This window comes from Pleuronectes platessa, chromosome 2 (genome assembly GCF_947347685.1).
Source record: "Pleuronectes platessa chromosome 2, fPlePla1.1, whole genome shotgun sequence".
NCBI lineage: Eukaryota > Metazoa > Chordata > Actinopteri > Pleuronectiformes > Pleuronectidae > Pleuronectes > Pleuronectes platessa.
The window spans coordinates 4827864-4842763 of record NC_070627.1 but is presented as its reverse complement, the minus strand read 5'-3'; the positions used below and the strand labels follow the sequence as shown (position 1 = coordinate 4842763).

The 14900-nt window shown below is 39.0% G+C and overlaps 3 protein-coding genes across 3 annotated transcripts; 2 read left to right on the top strand and 1 right to left on the bottom strand.

Annotated features, from left to right (window-relative positions):
* Positions 1 to 1377: 1377 nt before the first annotated feature.
* On the bottom strand, positions 1378 to 3222 carry LOC128457136 (transcription factor HES-2-like). Its single transcript, XM_053441690.1, has 2 exons — positions 3100 to 3222; positions 1378 to 2986 (listed from the first exon to the last, which is right to left on the bottom strand). The coding sequence occupies exons 1-2, from the start codon at positions 3220 to 3222 to the stop codon at positions 2654 to 2656; spliced, it is 456 nt and encodes a 151-aa protein (XP_053297665.1). The 3' UTR covers positions 1378 to 2653.
* Positions 3223 to 7607: 4385 nt separating this feature from the next.
* Positions 7608 to 9000, top strand: LOC128455462 (transcription factor HES-2-like). The gene is made up of 2 exons (XM_053439136.1): positions 7608 to 7730; positions 7844 to 9000. Exons 1-2 carry the CDS (start codon positions 7608 to 7610, stop codon positions 8174 to 8176), a joined length of 456 nt encoding a protein of 151 aa, XP_053295111.1. The 3' UTR covers positions 8177 to 9000.
* Positions 9001 to 12115: 3115 nt separating this feature from the next.
* LOC128455458 (transcription factor HES-2-like) lies at positions 12116 to 13975 on the top strand. Its single transcript, XM_053439121.1, has 2 exons — positions 12116 to 12253; positions 12367 to 13975. The coding sequence occupies exons 1-2, from the start codon at positions 12131 to 12133 to the stop codon at positions 12697 to 12699; spliced, it is 456 nt and encodes a 151-aa protein (XP_053295096.1). The 5' UTR covers positions 12116 to 12130; the 3' UTR covers positions 12700 to 13975.
* The last annotated feature ends 925 nt before the right edge of the window (positions 13976 to 14900 follow it).

Below are 14900 nucleotides of genomic sequence, written 5' to 3'. Positions count from 1 at the left end.
CACGCTGCATGAGCAAAGTGTCTGAATCGACTTTTATTAACTCTTTCATTCATGTTGTTAAATGCAAAAGTTCGATTTTTATTTTGTTTTAATTTCATAAGATTCTTATTTATCTGTATGGTCATTAATATGCTGAAAGTATAATCATAAAAATAATCAATTCTATTTATAAAGCACGTTTCAAAATCAGTTACAAGATGCTTTATATGTTAAAACTTAAGAATTTAGGGCAACAATGGGAAACATTTAAAAAGTTGTTTGAATATCACACAGAATTAGAGCATGAATAAAATAATAAAATGTCACAGATGAGAAAAGAGTCAAAACAAAACAGAAATTAAACCAATTAAAATATTTTACATAATATCAGAGCTTTATTGAAAGTGAATAACTACAAATAACAAGTATTTAGACGACAAACTTCTGAAATATGATTTTCACAGAGATTTAAAATAGGAGGAGTTTGACAGATGAATTTTCACAAATGAAGCCTCTAGTGAACTTTTTCCTTCTCACTGGACTTTGACTCATGTTTGTCTCATGACGTAATGATCCTGTGTTGTCTTGTGTTTGTGTCTCTTCATTTGTCTGGTATTTGGTTCTAATGTTGTGTTTCTGATGGTTTTATGTATTTTTTTAAACAACCCAGTTTCTGCTCTGATAATGAATTTGACTTGTCCTCTCAGCTCTGCTCCTCCGCTCATCAAACTCTGCTCTGTTCAGACTTAACTGCAAATAAACAGCTGATTTTAAATCTGTCTTAACAAAATTAATAAATGTAAAACTTTTTTTCTGCCCATTTCCACTCAAACTGGTGTCAAACCAGTTTAATATTCAGATCCAGAGTCTCTTTAATGTGTGTATGTGAGGTCAGGGGTCAAAGGTCAGGATCTATGGTCCCTCAGGCTCTGTGAGTGAGTTTCCTCTGGTTTCCCACACTCGGTCCTTTCACTGCTTTCACTGACACAACAATACAAGTGTGTCCTGTTGTACGTCAGGTTACAATGTGTGGCCTCTTCAAAGCCTCAATTCAAACCTTTCACATTAAAACACGGTTTTCACTGAATGATGCTGCAGTAAAAGTTTGATTTGAAATGTACATGTTCTCCTTTGGTTTGATGATTTCACTCAGTGCAGATAAAGAGTCTGAACCTCATCAAACATCTTAATGCAACAACACTGAGTTTGACAAAAGTCTCAATAAACTGTAGATTAATGACACAGTCTCTCCTCAGGCGACATGTGATCTGATCTGTGAGGATTTAAATTCACTGTAAAGTCCTTTTTCATGGAGGTGAAATGAATTCATAAAAACACATGTTCTTCATCATAAACAAGAGAAATATAACAAGATGACGAGGAAACATCATTTTCATCTGACAGTTTGTTTATTCAACAAGTCACAATGAGAGTATGACAGCGCCAACTAGAGGTGACGATGCGTCACAACAACAACTTGTAGAAGTCTACAAGACACAGTGAACTCAGAGAGAGTGAGGGAACAAGTGTCTTTATAAAAGACAAACAGTGGACACAATGTGAGGACACAGTGCTCACTGGACTTTCACAGCTTTTTTCCACATGGAAAAGAAGTTTGTTGTTAATCAACAAAGGTAAAAACAGTAAAAACACAAATGACTTTACAACAAATCACATTGTTCTTACTGATCAGGAACTTCAATTCGTTTTCAGAAGTAAAAACAATTGGTCACAAGAAACTGTGACTTTAAGTTTAAACTTTTACAGTAAAAGAATAAACATATTGATCTTTAAACAGATCAGTTTTCAACTTCACACAAAGTGATGGAGATTCAAAAACGACAAAATATCCAAATCAGGACAATGAAGATTATGATCAACATGATCAAAACTATTCAACAGGAAACAATGTTACTATTGATTCAATGTTAGGAACACATGACGCACAACGGAGAACAAATGTATCACAAGGAAACTGTGATTAAACAAAACCTTCACAAAAGAAAGAATATTGATCTTACAACAGATCAGTTGTGACTCATCACACAGATTAAAGTAAAGTCCAATTAGAACATGTCCATAAAAAGGACAAATATCTTCTCATGACAATGATCAATACTGATCAATAGTTAACAATGTTATCATATGATGATATAATACAAATACATGAAGAACAGTGAGGTACAATAATAACTGCTGATGCAGTCAGATGTGATTCATGCAACATGCATGACAAGATGTTCTCGTTCATAAAGAAAATGAAATAAACGTTTGGATCTTAAAACAGATCATTTTTGACTGAACAGAGAAATTCAAAGTTAAAATCCTGATGAAAACACGTCCACAAAAAGAACATTTAGATGTTTTCACAGCAAAGATCAATGTTAATCAACAGGTAAGAAACCTTATGATGATACATCACTGACACAGTGAGGGGTGATAATAATTGCTGATGCAATCAGATGTGATTCATGCAACATGCATGACAAGATGTTTTCTTTCTTCACTTGAAAGATATTGTTGCTTCTTTCCTCAGGAAACGTCCAACACACAAATACATGTTTCTGTTCATACAGAAGAACAAGTCCTTACATGTCATGGAATTCACTTCCAGTCGTCTCTGACCACTGAGCTCGTCCCAGTTTGTCTGCTGGTAACTCCAGTCTGTAGGAGTCTACCACGGCCTCCAGGGGGCGCTGCTGACTGGACTCTTGTCCTTGGTGATGCTGCTGTGGACTGTGGAGCTCAGAGGAGAGAAGTCAGCCTCTCTCAGCTTCTCCTCAGAGGAAGACTGCAGCTTGTTGACGTGCTTCATCAGTCTTCTCTGCTGCTGGTTCTGCTGCAGCAGCTGTGTCATGAAGCAAACGGTCATCTCCAGGATGTCTGCTTTCTCCAGCTTGGAGTCTGGCTGCTGGTTGAGGAACTCTGGACCCAGGAGAGACTTGAGCAGCTCGATGCTGCTGTTGATTCGCTCTCTGCGTAACTTCTCCACCAGAGGCTTTCTGAGCTGCAGGGACAAGAACAAAGTCAGTCATCAAGTCATTCTGGAGTCAAGAGTCAGCATGAACAAACACAAGCTCTGGTGGAAGAAGAGCACGTCTCCTTGAATCTTCAATTTACCTTGTGGCTCCGAGTCAGATGCTCCTGAGAGTTGGTCATTGCTGCAGTGATTGTAGGAGCCATGTGTGGATCTCTGTGCTGTAGAGGTCTGTGTAGAGACAATCTGATCTCTGCTGCCTTCATCCCTCCTATTTATAGTCCCACATCTCCATATCAATGTGTGGGTCTGGGGCTGGCTGTAGGTTCCCACAGTCTCGGCCAATCAGAGAGCTCGTGGAGACAATGGTGATAAATGGTGCTAATGCCTCAGGGACAATAGTTAGATCTCAGGGGAACAGGTGGATGACTGTGTGTGTGTGTGTGTGTGTGTGTGTGTGGGGGGGGGGGTGATGGAGAGAGACTCACAGAGCTGTGTGGATCTGGGAGAGTGGTGACCCTGTAGAGAGCAGATCTGCTGCCTGATGCTGATCAGAAGAAGATGAAGGTGAAGTTTAACACAAAAACTGAACTCTGTTTGTGCAAGTTTACAAATCCTCTACAAACTATTTAAAATAAAAAAACTGGATACAGAGTTGCAGTGAATTGCTTTCTTAAATTTCATAGTAAAATTTGATATCTATCCTTTTTTTCTTTTGAAATATAAAACATTACTTCTTTAACTCATTAGAGATCAACATCAGATATCATATCAAATATCATTATTTATTTTTTTCATTAATGATTGAATGTATGAAGTTGTCGTTGTGTCCAGATGCAGCAGCTGTGTCGTCTTGTGTCTGCTGGTGTGAGTAGAAAGTCTCTCTCAGTTTCCCACACTCAGTGTCTGAATGATGTGGTCAGTGAACGACAAAAGCACTTTGAAAGCAGCTTTAGTGACAGAACGTGGGCGTGTGCTGCGATGGAGACACTGACCTGAAGTCAGCCCACCGGCCATCTGGAGGGAAACAATCTCATTGGATCCCTCTGAGCTCTGATGGTTTTTAAATGTAAAGTAAAATGACATGAAGCATCAGGAGCTAAGGGGCAACTATTTCATCTGTAACTGTAAAATATGTACTGTATATATATATTATAGTCAAAACAGAGTGTTTATGTTGACGACTGGATTCAAGATTCAGAGCAGATCTGCTGCCTGAACCTTTTTATTGATGGAGGATGTAACTTTAAACTTATAAAGTTCAATTTATAACACTTTTATTCTGCCTAAATAAAGAATTTGATTATTCGTTTAGAATTTTTTCCTTTGTTTCTAAACATATTCCCGTATTAATCAGTTTATTTGTATACGTGTGTAATGTCCACATTGTATTTACATGGTGTAACAAAGAGGATCCTGCAGCTGTCCAGATGTGTCCTCTGACGTCAGGGTGAGTAGAACGTGTCTCTCAGGTTCCCACTGACTCAATGAACCACAAACACACTTTGAATGGAGCTTTGTGGCTGATCCTGGACCTGTGTTGTTGTAGAAGCAGAGCCCAGCGTCACCGACCATCTGGAGGGAAAGAACCTCATTGGCTGTGTGTGACAGTTTGTACAGTTCAAACACACAAATGATCATAAAGATTCAACTCAATTAATCTGACAGATTATTTAATTTTAATCTGTGTGAGACATGTTGATGGTCCACTCATAAGTGTGTGGTGGAGTCAGCAGCTGGTCTCTCTACAGAGGGAGGGAGGGCGAGGCCGCTGTTTCCTGAAGTGTGCCAACTCCCTCTAGAGAATAGTCGACTGTTGCTGGAGTCAAGGAGGATCAGCAGCTCTTCTCTCCAGAGCTTTCCCACACTCTGCATTCACAAACATGAAGGTTTCACCTCATTCACCAGAGGAATGTTCAAGCTTCTATTCTAACATGTTGAAAACATATTATTATTTTTACAGAGAAAAAACGTTCAAGACTTTATTTCGTAATATAATTAATCATGATATGAAGTATAATTAAATAAATAAGTAAAAGTTTGTCGTGCAGATGTTTTCTAAATCTATCACCAATACGTAGGTTTATATAGTTCAATGAATTATACCTATAGTCATATTCTTTCATTACAACACCAATCTATCTTTTTTCTTGTTTTTGTCTTTTATGTTTTCGTGGAGAATATCATACTATGTGATCCTGAAATCATTCATATACAGTCGGCTATATTTTAAACTCATAATAACTTCATGCAGTTGAAAGGTTTTTATAATCCTGACATGTTAGAGAAATCAATCAAACAAACCAAGTATTGTATCATTTAAATTCTAAATAAAGTCACTTTTACATGTTGCTTAAATTCCATTCTTCCAATGTTTTCTGCTCAATTATAGCTTTATGTAATGTCCATAAAAAACTGTCTATAAAACTGCTGAAGGCGATTTTATCTTGGAAAAAATGTATATATTATTTGAAACAACTCAAAAAGGTCCCATTTGAAACATCGGTGTTTCCTTTAATCTCTTCTCTTTAATCTGTCCTCGGGGCGGAGGTCAGGATCTATTGTCCCTCTGCGTCTGTGAGTGAGTTTCCTCTGGTTTCCCACACTCTGTCCTTTCACTGCAGCAACAATAGAAGTGTGTCACATTAGTCCTGAGGGTAAATAGCTCCAGACATTTAACCTCCGAAGAGAGGCAGAGATTTGCTCACAAAATCCTCCTCAGTATGATCGTCCTTTAAACTTAGTATTTTTTGCCAACATGATCAAATCCCCGTCAGTAGTTTTATAATCTGTACTTTTACTTATAATTATGTCTTTTATGTCAAGTAAATAATTATACTTTATTTAGAAATTGAAATGTACAATATCTAATTTGTTTTATTTCACTAATATTTCAGGATCACATCATTGTGATAAATGTTCAGTGAAAACAAGACATTGTCACAATAAAATAACAATATGTAGAAATTAAACTGTTGATTCAATTACATCATGTTATGATTAAATGTATAAGCAGACTGTCACTGTAAAGAAAAGGAGTGTGGGAAAGCTCTGGAGAGAAGAGCTGATGATCATCCTTGACTCCAGCAGCAGTCGACTATTCTCCAGAGGGAGTTGGCACACTTCAGGAAACAGCGGCCTCGCCCTCCCTCCCTCTGTAGAGAGACCAGCTGCTGACTCCACCACACACTTATGAGTGGACCATCAACATGTCTCACACAGATTAAAATTAAATAATCTGGCAGATTAATTGAGTTGAATCTTTATGATCATTTGTGTGTTTGAACTGTACAAACTGTCAGACACAGCCAATGAGGCTCTTTCCCTCCAGATGGTCGGTGACGCTGGGCTCTGCTTCTACGACAACACAGGTCCAGGATCAGCCACAAAGCTCCATTCAAAGTGTGTTTGTGGTTCATTGAGTCAGTGGGAACCTGAGAGACACGTTCTACTCACCCTGACGTCAGAGGACACATCTGGACAGCTGCAGGATCCTCGTTGTTACACCATGTAAATACAATGTGGACATTACACACGTTTACAAATAAACTGATCAATACAGGAATTTGATTATTCAAAATGAATAATAAAATTCTTTATTTAGGCAGAATAAAAGTGTTATAATTTAAACTTTCTATATTTTAAGTTACATCGTCCATCAACAAAAAGGTTCAGGCAGCAGATCTGCTCTGAATCTTAAATCCAGTCGTCAACACAAACACTCTGTTTTGACTATAATATATATTTGTACAGTTACAGATGAAATGGTTGCCCATTAGCTCCTGATACTTCATGTCATTTTAGTTTATATTTAAAAACCATCAGAGCTCAGAGGGATCCAATGAGGTTGTTTCCCTCCAGATGGCCGGTGGGCTGACTTCAGGTCAGTGTCTCCATCGCAGCACACGCCCACGTTCTGTCACTAAAGCTGCTTTCAAAGAGCTTTTGTCGTTCACTGACCACATCATTCAGACACTGAGTGTGGGAAACTGAGAGAGACTTTCTACTCACACCAGCAGACACAAGACGACACAGCTGCTGCATCTGGACACAAGGACAACTTCATGCATTCAATCATTAATGAAAAAAATAAACAATGATTTTTGATATGATATCTGATGTAGATCTCTAATGAGTTAAATAAGTAATGTTTTATATTTCAAAAGAAAACAAGGATAGATATGAAATTTCACTATGAAATGTAAGAAAGCAATTCACTGCAACTCTGTATCCAGTTTTTTTTATTTTTAAAAGTTTGTAGAGGATTTGTAAACTTGCACAAACAGAGTTCAGTGTTAGTGTTAAACTTCACCTTCATCTTCTTCTACTGATGAAGAGTCTCTGGTTTGACACGTGTGCTGACGAGCGTGTGCTCAGTCAAAGTCATTGATCAGCATCAGGCAGCAGATCTGCTCTCTACAGGGTCACCACTTTCCCAGATCCACACAGAGCTCTGTGAGTCTCTCTCCATCACCCCCCCCTCCCCAGTCCTCCACCTGTTCCCCTGAGATCTAACTATTGTCCCTGAGGCATTAGCACCATTCAGCACCATTGTCTCCCAGAGCTCTCTGATTGGCTGAGACTGTGGGAACCTGCAGCCAGCCCCAGACCCACACATTGATATGGAGATGTGGGACTATAAATAGGAGGGATGAAGGCAGCAGAGATCAGATTGTCTCTACACAGACCTCTACAGCACAGAGATCCACACATGGCTCCTACAATCACTGCAGCAATGACCAACTCTCAGGAGCATCTGACTCGGAGCCACAAGGTAAATTGAAGATTCAAGGAGACGTGCTCTTCTTCCACCAGAGCTTGTGTTTGTTCATGCTGACTCTTGACTCCAGAATGACTTGATGACTGACTTTGTTCTTGTCCCTGCAGCTCAGAAAGCCTCTGGTGGAGAAGTTACGCAGAGAGCGAATCAACAGCAGCATCGAGCTGCTCAAGTCTCTCCTGGGTCCAGAGTTCCTCAACCAGCAGCCAGACTCCAAGCTGGAGAAAGCAGACATCCTGGAGATGACCGTTTGCTTCATGACACAGCTGCTGCAGCAGAACCAGCAGCAGAGAAGACTGATGAAGCATGTCAACAAGCTGCAGTCTTCCTCTGAGGAGAAGCTGAGAGAGGCTGACTTCTCTCCTCTGAGCTCCACAGTCCACAGCAGCATCAACAAAGACAAGAGTCCAGTCAGCAGCGCCCCCTGGAGGCCGTGGTAGACTCCTACAGACTGGAGTTACCAGCAGACAAACTGGGACGAGCTCAGTGGTCAGAGACGACTGGAAGTGAATTCCATGACATGTAAGGACTTGTTCTTCTGTATGAACAGAGACATGTATTTGTGTGTTGGACGTTTCCTGAGGAAAGAAGCAACAATATCTTTCAAGTGAAGAAAGAAAACATCTTGTCATGCATGTTGCATGAATCACATCTGATTGCATCAGCAATTATTATCACCCCTCACTGTGTCAGTGATGTATCATCATAAGGTTTGTTACCTGTTGATTAACATTGATCTTTGCTGTGAAAACATCTAAATGTTCTTTTTGTGGACGTGTTTTCATCAGGATTTTAACTTTGAATTTCTCTGTTCAGTCAAAAATGATCTGTTTTAAGATCCAAACGTTTATTTCATTTTCTTTATGAACGAGAACATCTTGTCATGCACGTTGCATGAATCACATCTGACTGCATCAGCAGTTATTATTTTACCTCACTATACTTCATGTAATTGTATTATATCATCATATGATAACATTGTTAACTATTGATCAGTATTGATCATTGTCATTAGAAGATATTTGTCCTTTTTAAAGTTTTAATTGGACTTTACTTTAATCTGTGTGATTAATCACAACTGATCTGTTGTAAGATCAAGATTCTTTCTTTTGTGAAGGTTTTGTTTAATCACAGTTTCCTTGTGATACATTTGTTCTCCGTTGTGCGTCATGTGTTCCTAACATTGAATCAATAGTAACAATGTTTCCTGTTGAATAGTTTTGATCATGTTGATCATAATCTTCATTGTCCTGATTTGGATATTTTGTCGTTTTTGAATCTCCATCACTTTGTGTGATTGTTGAAAACTAAATCTGTTTAAAGATCAATATGTTTATTCTTTTACTGTAAAAGTTTAAACTCAATGTCACATTTTCTTGTGACCAATTGTTTTTACTTCTGAAAACTAATTGAAGTTCCTGATCAGTAAGAACAATGTGATTTGTTGTAAAGTCATTTGTGTTTTTACTGTTTTTACCTTTGTTGATTAACAAAAAATTTCTTTTCCTTGTGGAAAAAAGCTGTGAAAGTCCAGTGAGCACTGTGTCCTCACATTGTGTCCACTGTTTGTCTTTTATAAAGACACTTGTTCCCTCACTCTCTCTGAGTTCACTGTGTCTTGTAGACTTCTACAAGTTGTTGTTGTGACGCATCGTCACCTCTAGTTGGCGCTGTCATACTCTCATTGTGACTTGTTGAATAAACAAACTGTCAGATGAAAATGATGTTTCCTCGTCATCTTGTTATATTTCTCTGGTTTATGATGAAGAACATCTGTTTTTATGAATTCATTTCACCTCCATGAAAAAGATCTTTACAGTGAATTTAAATCCTCACAGATCAGATCACATGTCGCCTGAGGAGAGACTGTGTCATTAATCTACAGTTTATTGAGACTTAAGTCAAACTCAGTGTTGTTGCATTAAGGTGTTTGATGAGGTTCAGACTCTTTATCTGCACTGAGTGAAATCATCAAACCAAAGGAGAACATGTACATTTCAAATCAAACTTTTACTGCAGCATCATTCAGTGAAAACCGTGTTTTAATGTGAAAGGTTTGAATTGAGGCTTTGAAGAGGCCACACATTGTAACCTGACGTACAACAGGACACACTTGTATTGTTGTGTCAGTGAAAGCAGTGAAAGGACCGAGTGTGGGAAACCAGAGGAAACTCACTCACAGAGCCTGAGGGACCATAGATCCTGACCTTTGACCTGTGACCTCACATACACACATTAAAGAGACTCTGGATCTGAATATTAAACTGGTTTGAAACCAGTTTTCAATGTAAATGGGCAAAGAAAAGATTCACATGGACTAATTTTGTTAAGACAGATTTAAAATCAGCTGTTTATTTGCAGTTAAGTCTGAACAGAGCAGAGTTTGATGAACGGAGGAGCAGAGCTGAGAGGACAAGTCAAATTCATTATCAGAGCAGAAACTGGGTTGTTTAAAAAAATACATAAAACCATCAGAAACACAACATTAGAACCAAATACCAGACAAATGAAGAGACACAAACACAAGACAACACAGGATCATTACGTCATGAGACCAACATGAGTCAAAGTCCAGTGAGAAGGAAAAAGTTCACTAGAGGCTTCATTTGTGAAAATTCATCTGTCAAACTCCTCCTAATTTAAATCTCTATCAAAATCATATTTTAGAAGTTTGTCCACTGAAAACTTGTTATTTGTATTTATTCACTTTCAATAAAGCTCTGATATTATATAAAATATTTTAATTGGTTTAATTTCTGTTTTGTTTTGACTCTTTTCTCATCTGTGACATTTTATTATTTTGTTCATGCTCTAATTCTGTATGATTTTCAAACAACTTTTTTAATGTTTCCTGTTGTTGCCCTAAATTCTTAGTTTTTAACATATAAAGCATCTTGTAACTAAGTTTGAAAGGTGCTTCATAAATAGAATTTATAATTTTTATCATTATACTTTCAGAATATTAATGACCAAACAGATAAATAAGAATCTTATGAGATTAAAACACAATAATAATCTAACTTTTGCATTTAACAACATGACTGAATGAGTTAATAAAAGTTGATGCAGACACTTTGCTCCAGCAGCGTGTCTCCCTGTGTAACAGTCTGTGGACAGGACACCACTGTCCACTCGCTGCCTGAGACACAAACCTCACACACTTCACTTGTGTTGAGGCTCGTGTGTGTTTCCTGCTGACGGACAGAGAGCGGGAAAACTGTGGAGCTCAGAGCTGAGTGGGAATGACGTCCACTCCAGCTGCAGCAGAGGAATCCTCCACAGGGGTTTGGCACACTTCATCAAACAAGCACCCCCCCAGGAACGCCTCCCCAGCCCCCCCCCCCCCCCCCCCACACACACACACACACCCACACAGACACACATGTATGGAGCTGAAGGTTCAGTTCGATCCATGATCAACAATCAGACGTGGTTATGACTGAAGTTTACATGATGACAATTAGAAGTAAAAACATGTGACGTTAAAAACACTTTGTTGAAACTTTACCAAAGTTTTGTTTTTCTGTTATTTCAGAGTTTTCAAATGATCAGAATCAGCCAATGGGATCGTTTCCCTCCAGATGGCTCAGGCAGTGTGTCCATGACCACACACAGCAGCATCTGTCACACACGTCTCTTTGTTGCTCATTGACCACAGCTCAGGGAGTCAGTGTGGGAAAGTGAGCTGAGCTTGTAACTCACACACACAAACACACACACACACACACACACACACACACACACACACACACACACGTATGCACATTCTCACACACACACAACGAGGAACGTGTCAAAAGACTGCTGCATCTGGACATCCCACTGTTTTATCAAATTAAAAAAAATAGACATTTTGAAGAATGTTGCATTTTTAGGAAATTAAATCTTGTAAAACAATATAAACATGTTTTATAATATTAAATATGACCTTAAATGATCATTTAAAAATATAAGTATTTTGGACATTTGGCTAGGTAGAAGTTAAAGACTACATATTAACAATTTCTTCTTGTGTTAAATGTATATATTTTCATTCTATGTGTAACTCACACAACACAACATGAAGGTTTTCTTCTTCACGTGTGCTGATGAGCGTGTGCTCAGTCAAAGTCATTGATCAGCATCAGGCAGCAGATCTGCTCTCTACAGGGTCACCACTTTCCCAGATCCACACAGAGCTCTGTGAGTCTCTCTCCATCACCCGCCCCCCCCCCCCCCCCCCCCCCCCCCGTCCTCCACCTGTTCCCCTGAGACCTAACTATTGTCCCTGAGGCATTAGCACCATTCAGCACCATTGTCTGCCCGAGCTCTCTGATTGGCCGAGACTGTGGGAACCTGCAGCCAGCCCCAGACCCACACATTGATATGGAGATGTGGGACTATAAATAGGAGGGATGAAGGCAGCAGAGATCAGATTGTCTCTACACAGACCTCTACAGCACAGAGATCCACACATGGCTCCTACAATCACTGCAGCAATGACCAACTCTCAGGAGCATCTGACTCGGAGCCACAAGGTAAATTGAAGATTCAAGGAGACGTGCTCTTCTTCCACCAGAGCTTGTGTTTGTTCATGCTGACTCTTGACTCCAGAATGACTTGATGACTGACTTTGTTCTTGTCCCTGCAGCTCAGAAAGCCTCTGGTGGAGAAGTTACGCAGAGAGCGAATCAACAGCAGCATCGAGCTGCTCAAGTCTCTCCTGGGTCCAGAGTTCCTCAACCAGCAGCCAGACTCCAAGCTGGAGAAAGCAGACATCCTGGAGATGACCGTTTGCTTCATGACACAGCTGCTGCAGCAGAACCAGCAGCAGAGAAGACTGATGAAGCACGTCAACAAGCTGCAGTCTTCCTCTGAGGAGAAGCTGAGAGAGGCTGACTTCTCTCCTCTGAGCTCCACAGTCCACAGCAGCATCACCAAGGACAAGAGTCCAGTCAGCAGCGCCCCCTGGAGGCCGTGGTAGACTCCTACAGACTGGAGTCACCAGCAGACAACCTGGGACGAGCTCAGTGGTCAGAGACGACTGGAAGTGAATTCCATGACATGTAAGGACTTGTTCTTCTGTATGAACAGAAACATGTATTTGTGTGTTGGACGTTTCCTGAGGAAAGAAGCAACAATATCTTTCAAGTGAAGAAAGAAAACATCTTGTCATGCATGTTGCATGAATCACATCTGATTGCATCAGCAGTTATTATCACCCCTCACTGTGTCAGTGATGTATCATCATAAGGTTTGTTACCTGTTGGTTAACATTGATCTTTGCTGTGAAAACATCTAAATGTTCTTTTTGTGGACGTGTTTTCATCAGGATTTTAACTTTGAATTTCTCTGTTCAGTCAAAAATGATCTGTTTTAAGATCCAAACGTTTATTTCATTTTCTTTATGAACGAGAACATCTTGTCATGCATGTTGCATGAATCACATCTGACTGCATCAGCAGTTATTATTTTACCTCACTATACTTCATGTATTTGTATTATATCATCATATGATAACATTGTTAACTATTGATCAGTATTGATCATTGTCTTGAGAAGATATTTATCTTTTTATGGACATGTTCTAATTGGACTTTACTTTAATCTGTGTGATTAGTCTCAACTGATCTGTTGTAAGATCAAGATTCTTTCTTTTGTGAAGGTTTTGTTTAATCACAGTTTCCTTGTGATACATTTGTTCTCCGTTGTGCGTCATGTGTTCCTAACATTGAATCAATAGTAACAATGTTTCCTGTTGAATAGTTTTGATCATGTTGATCATAATCTTCATTGTCCTGATTTGGATATTTTGTCGTATTTGAATCTCCATCACTTTGTGTGATTGTTGAAAACTGATCTGTTTAAAGATCAATATGTTTATTCTTTTACTGTAAAAGTTTAAACTTAATGTCACAGTTTCTTGTGACCATTTGTTTTTACTTTTGAAAACTAATTGAAGTTCCTGATCAGTAAGAACAATGTGATTTGTTGTAAAGTCATTTGTGTTTTTACTGTTTTTACCTTTGTTGATTAACAACAAACTTCTTTTCCATGTTGAAAAATGCTGTGAAAGTCCAGTGAGCACTGTGTCCTCACATTGTGTCCACTGTTTGTCTTTTATAAAGACACTTGTTCCCTCACTCTCTCTGAGTTCACTGTGTCTTGTAGACTTCTACAAGTTGTTGTTGTGACGCATCGTCACCTCTAGTTGGCGCTGTCATACTCTCATTGTGACTTGTTGAATAAACAAACTGTCAGATGAAAATGATGTTTCCTCGTCATCTTGTTATATTTCTCTTGTTTATGATGAAGAACATGTGTTTTTATGAATTCATTTCACCTCCATGAAAAAGATCTTTACAGTGAATTTAAATCCTCTCAGATCAGATCACATGTCGCCTGAGGAGAGACTGTGTCATTAATCTACAGTTTATTGAGACTTTAGTCAAACTCAGTGTTGTTGCATTAAGATGTTTGATGAGGTTCAGACTCTTTATCTGCACTGAGTGAAATCATCAAACCAAAGGAGAACATGTACATTTCAAATCAAACTTTTACTGCAGCATCATTCAGTGAAAACCGTGTTTTAATGTGAAAGGTTTGAATTGAGGCTTTGAAGAGGCCACACATTGTAACCTGACGTACAACAGGACACACTTGTATTGTTGTGTCATTGAAAGCAGTGAAAGGACCGAGTGTGGGAAACCAGAGGAAACTCACTCACAGAGCCTGAGGGACCATAGATCCTGACCTTTGACCTCTGACCTCACATACACACATTAAAGAGACTCTGGATCTGAATATTAAACTGGTTCCAAACCAGTTTGAGTGTAAATGGGCGAAGAAAAGTTTTACATGGACTAATTTTGTTAAGACAGATTTAAAATCAGCTGTTTATTTGCAGTTAAGTCTGAACAGAGCAGAGTTTGATGAACGGAGGAGCAGAGCTGAGAGGACAAGTCAAATTCATTATCAGAGCAGAAACTGGGTTGTTTAAGAAAATACATAAAACCATCAGAAACACAACATTAGAAACAAATACCAGACAAATGAAGAGACACAAACACAAGACAACACAGGATCATTACGTCACGAGACCAACATGAGTCAAAGTCCAGTGAGAAGGAAAAAGTTCACTAGAGGCTTCATTTGTGAAAATTCATCTGTCAAACTCCTCCTAAT

What these genes read in the sequence shown, in the direction of transcription:
- LOC128455462 (XM_053439136.1), top strand. Translation starts at nt 7,608, where the DNA reads ATGAAGGCAGCAGAGATCAGATTGTCTCTACACAGACCTCTACAGCAC. An exon ending in ATCTGACTCGGAGCCACAAG is followed by an intron (nt 7,731 to 7,843) that starts GTAAATTGAAGA and finishes TTGTCCCTGCAG; the next exon opens with CTCAGAAAGCCTCTGGTGGA.
- LOC128457136 (XM_053441690.1), bottom strand. Translation starts at nt 3,222, where the DNA reads ATGAAGGCAGCAGAGATCAGATTGTCTCTACACAGACCTCTACAGCAC. An exon ending in ATCTGACTCGGAGCCACAAG is followed by an intron (nt 2,987 to 3,099) that starts GTAAATTGAAGA and finishes TTGTCCCTGCAG; the next exon opens with CTCAGAAAGCCTCTGGTGGA.
- LOC128455458 (XM_053439121.1), top strand. Translation starts at nt 12,131, where the DNA reads ATGAAGGCAGCAGAGATCAGATTGTCTCTACACAGACCTCTACAGCAC. An exon ending in ATCTGACTCGGAGCCACAAG is followed by an intron (nt 12,254 to 12,366) that starts GTAAATTGAAGA and finishes TTGTCCCTGCAG; the next exon opens with CTCAGAAAGCCTCTGGTGGA.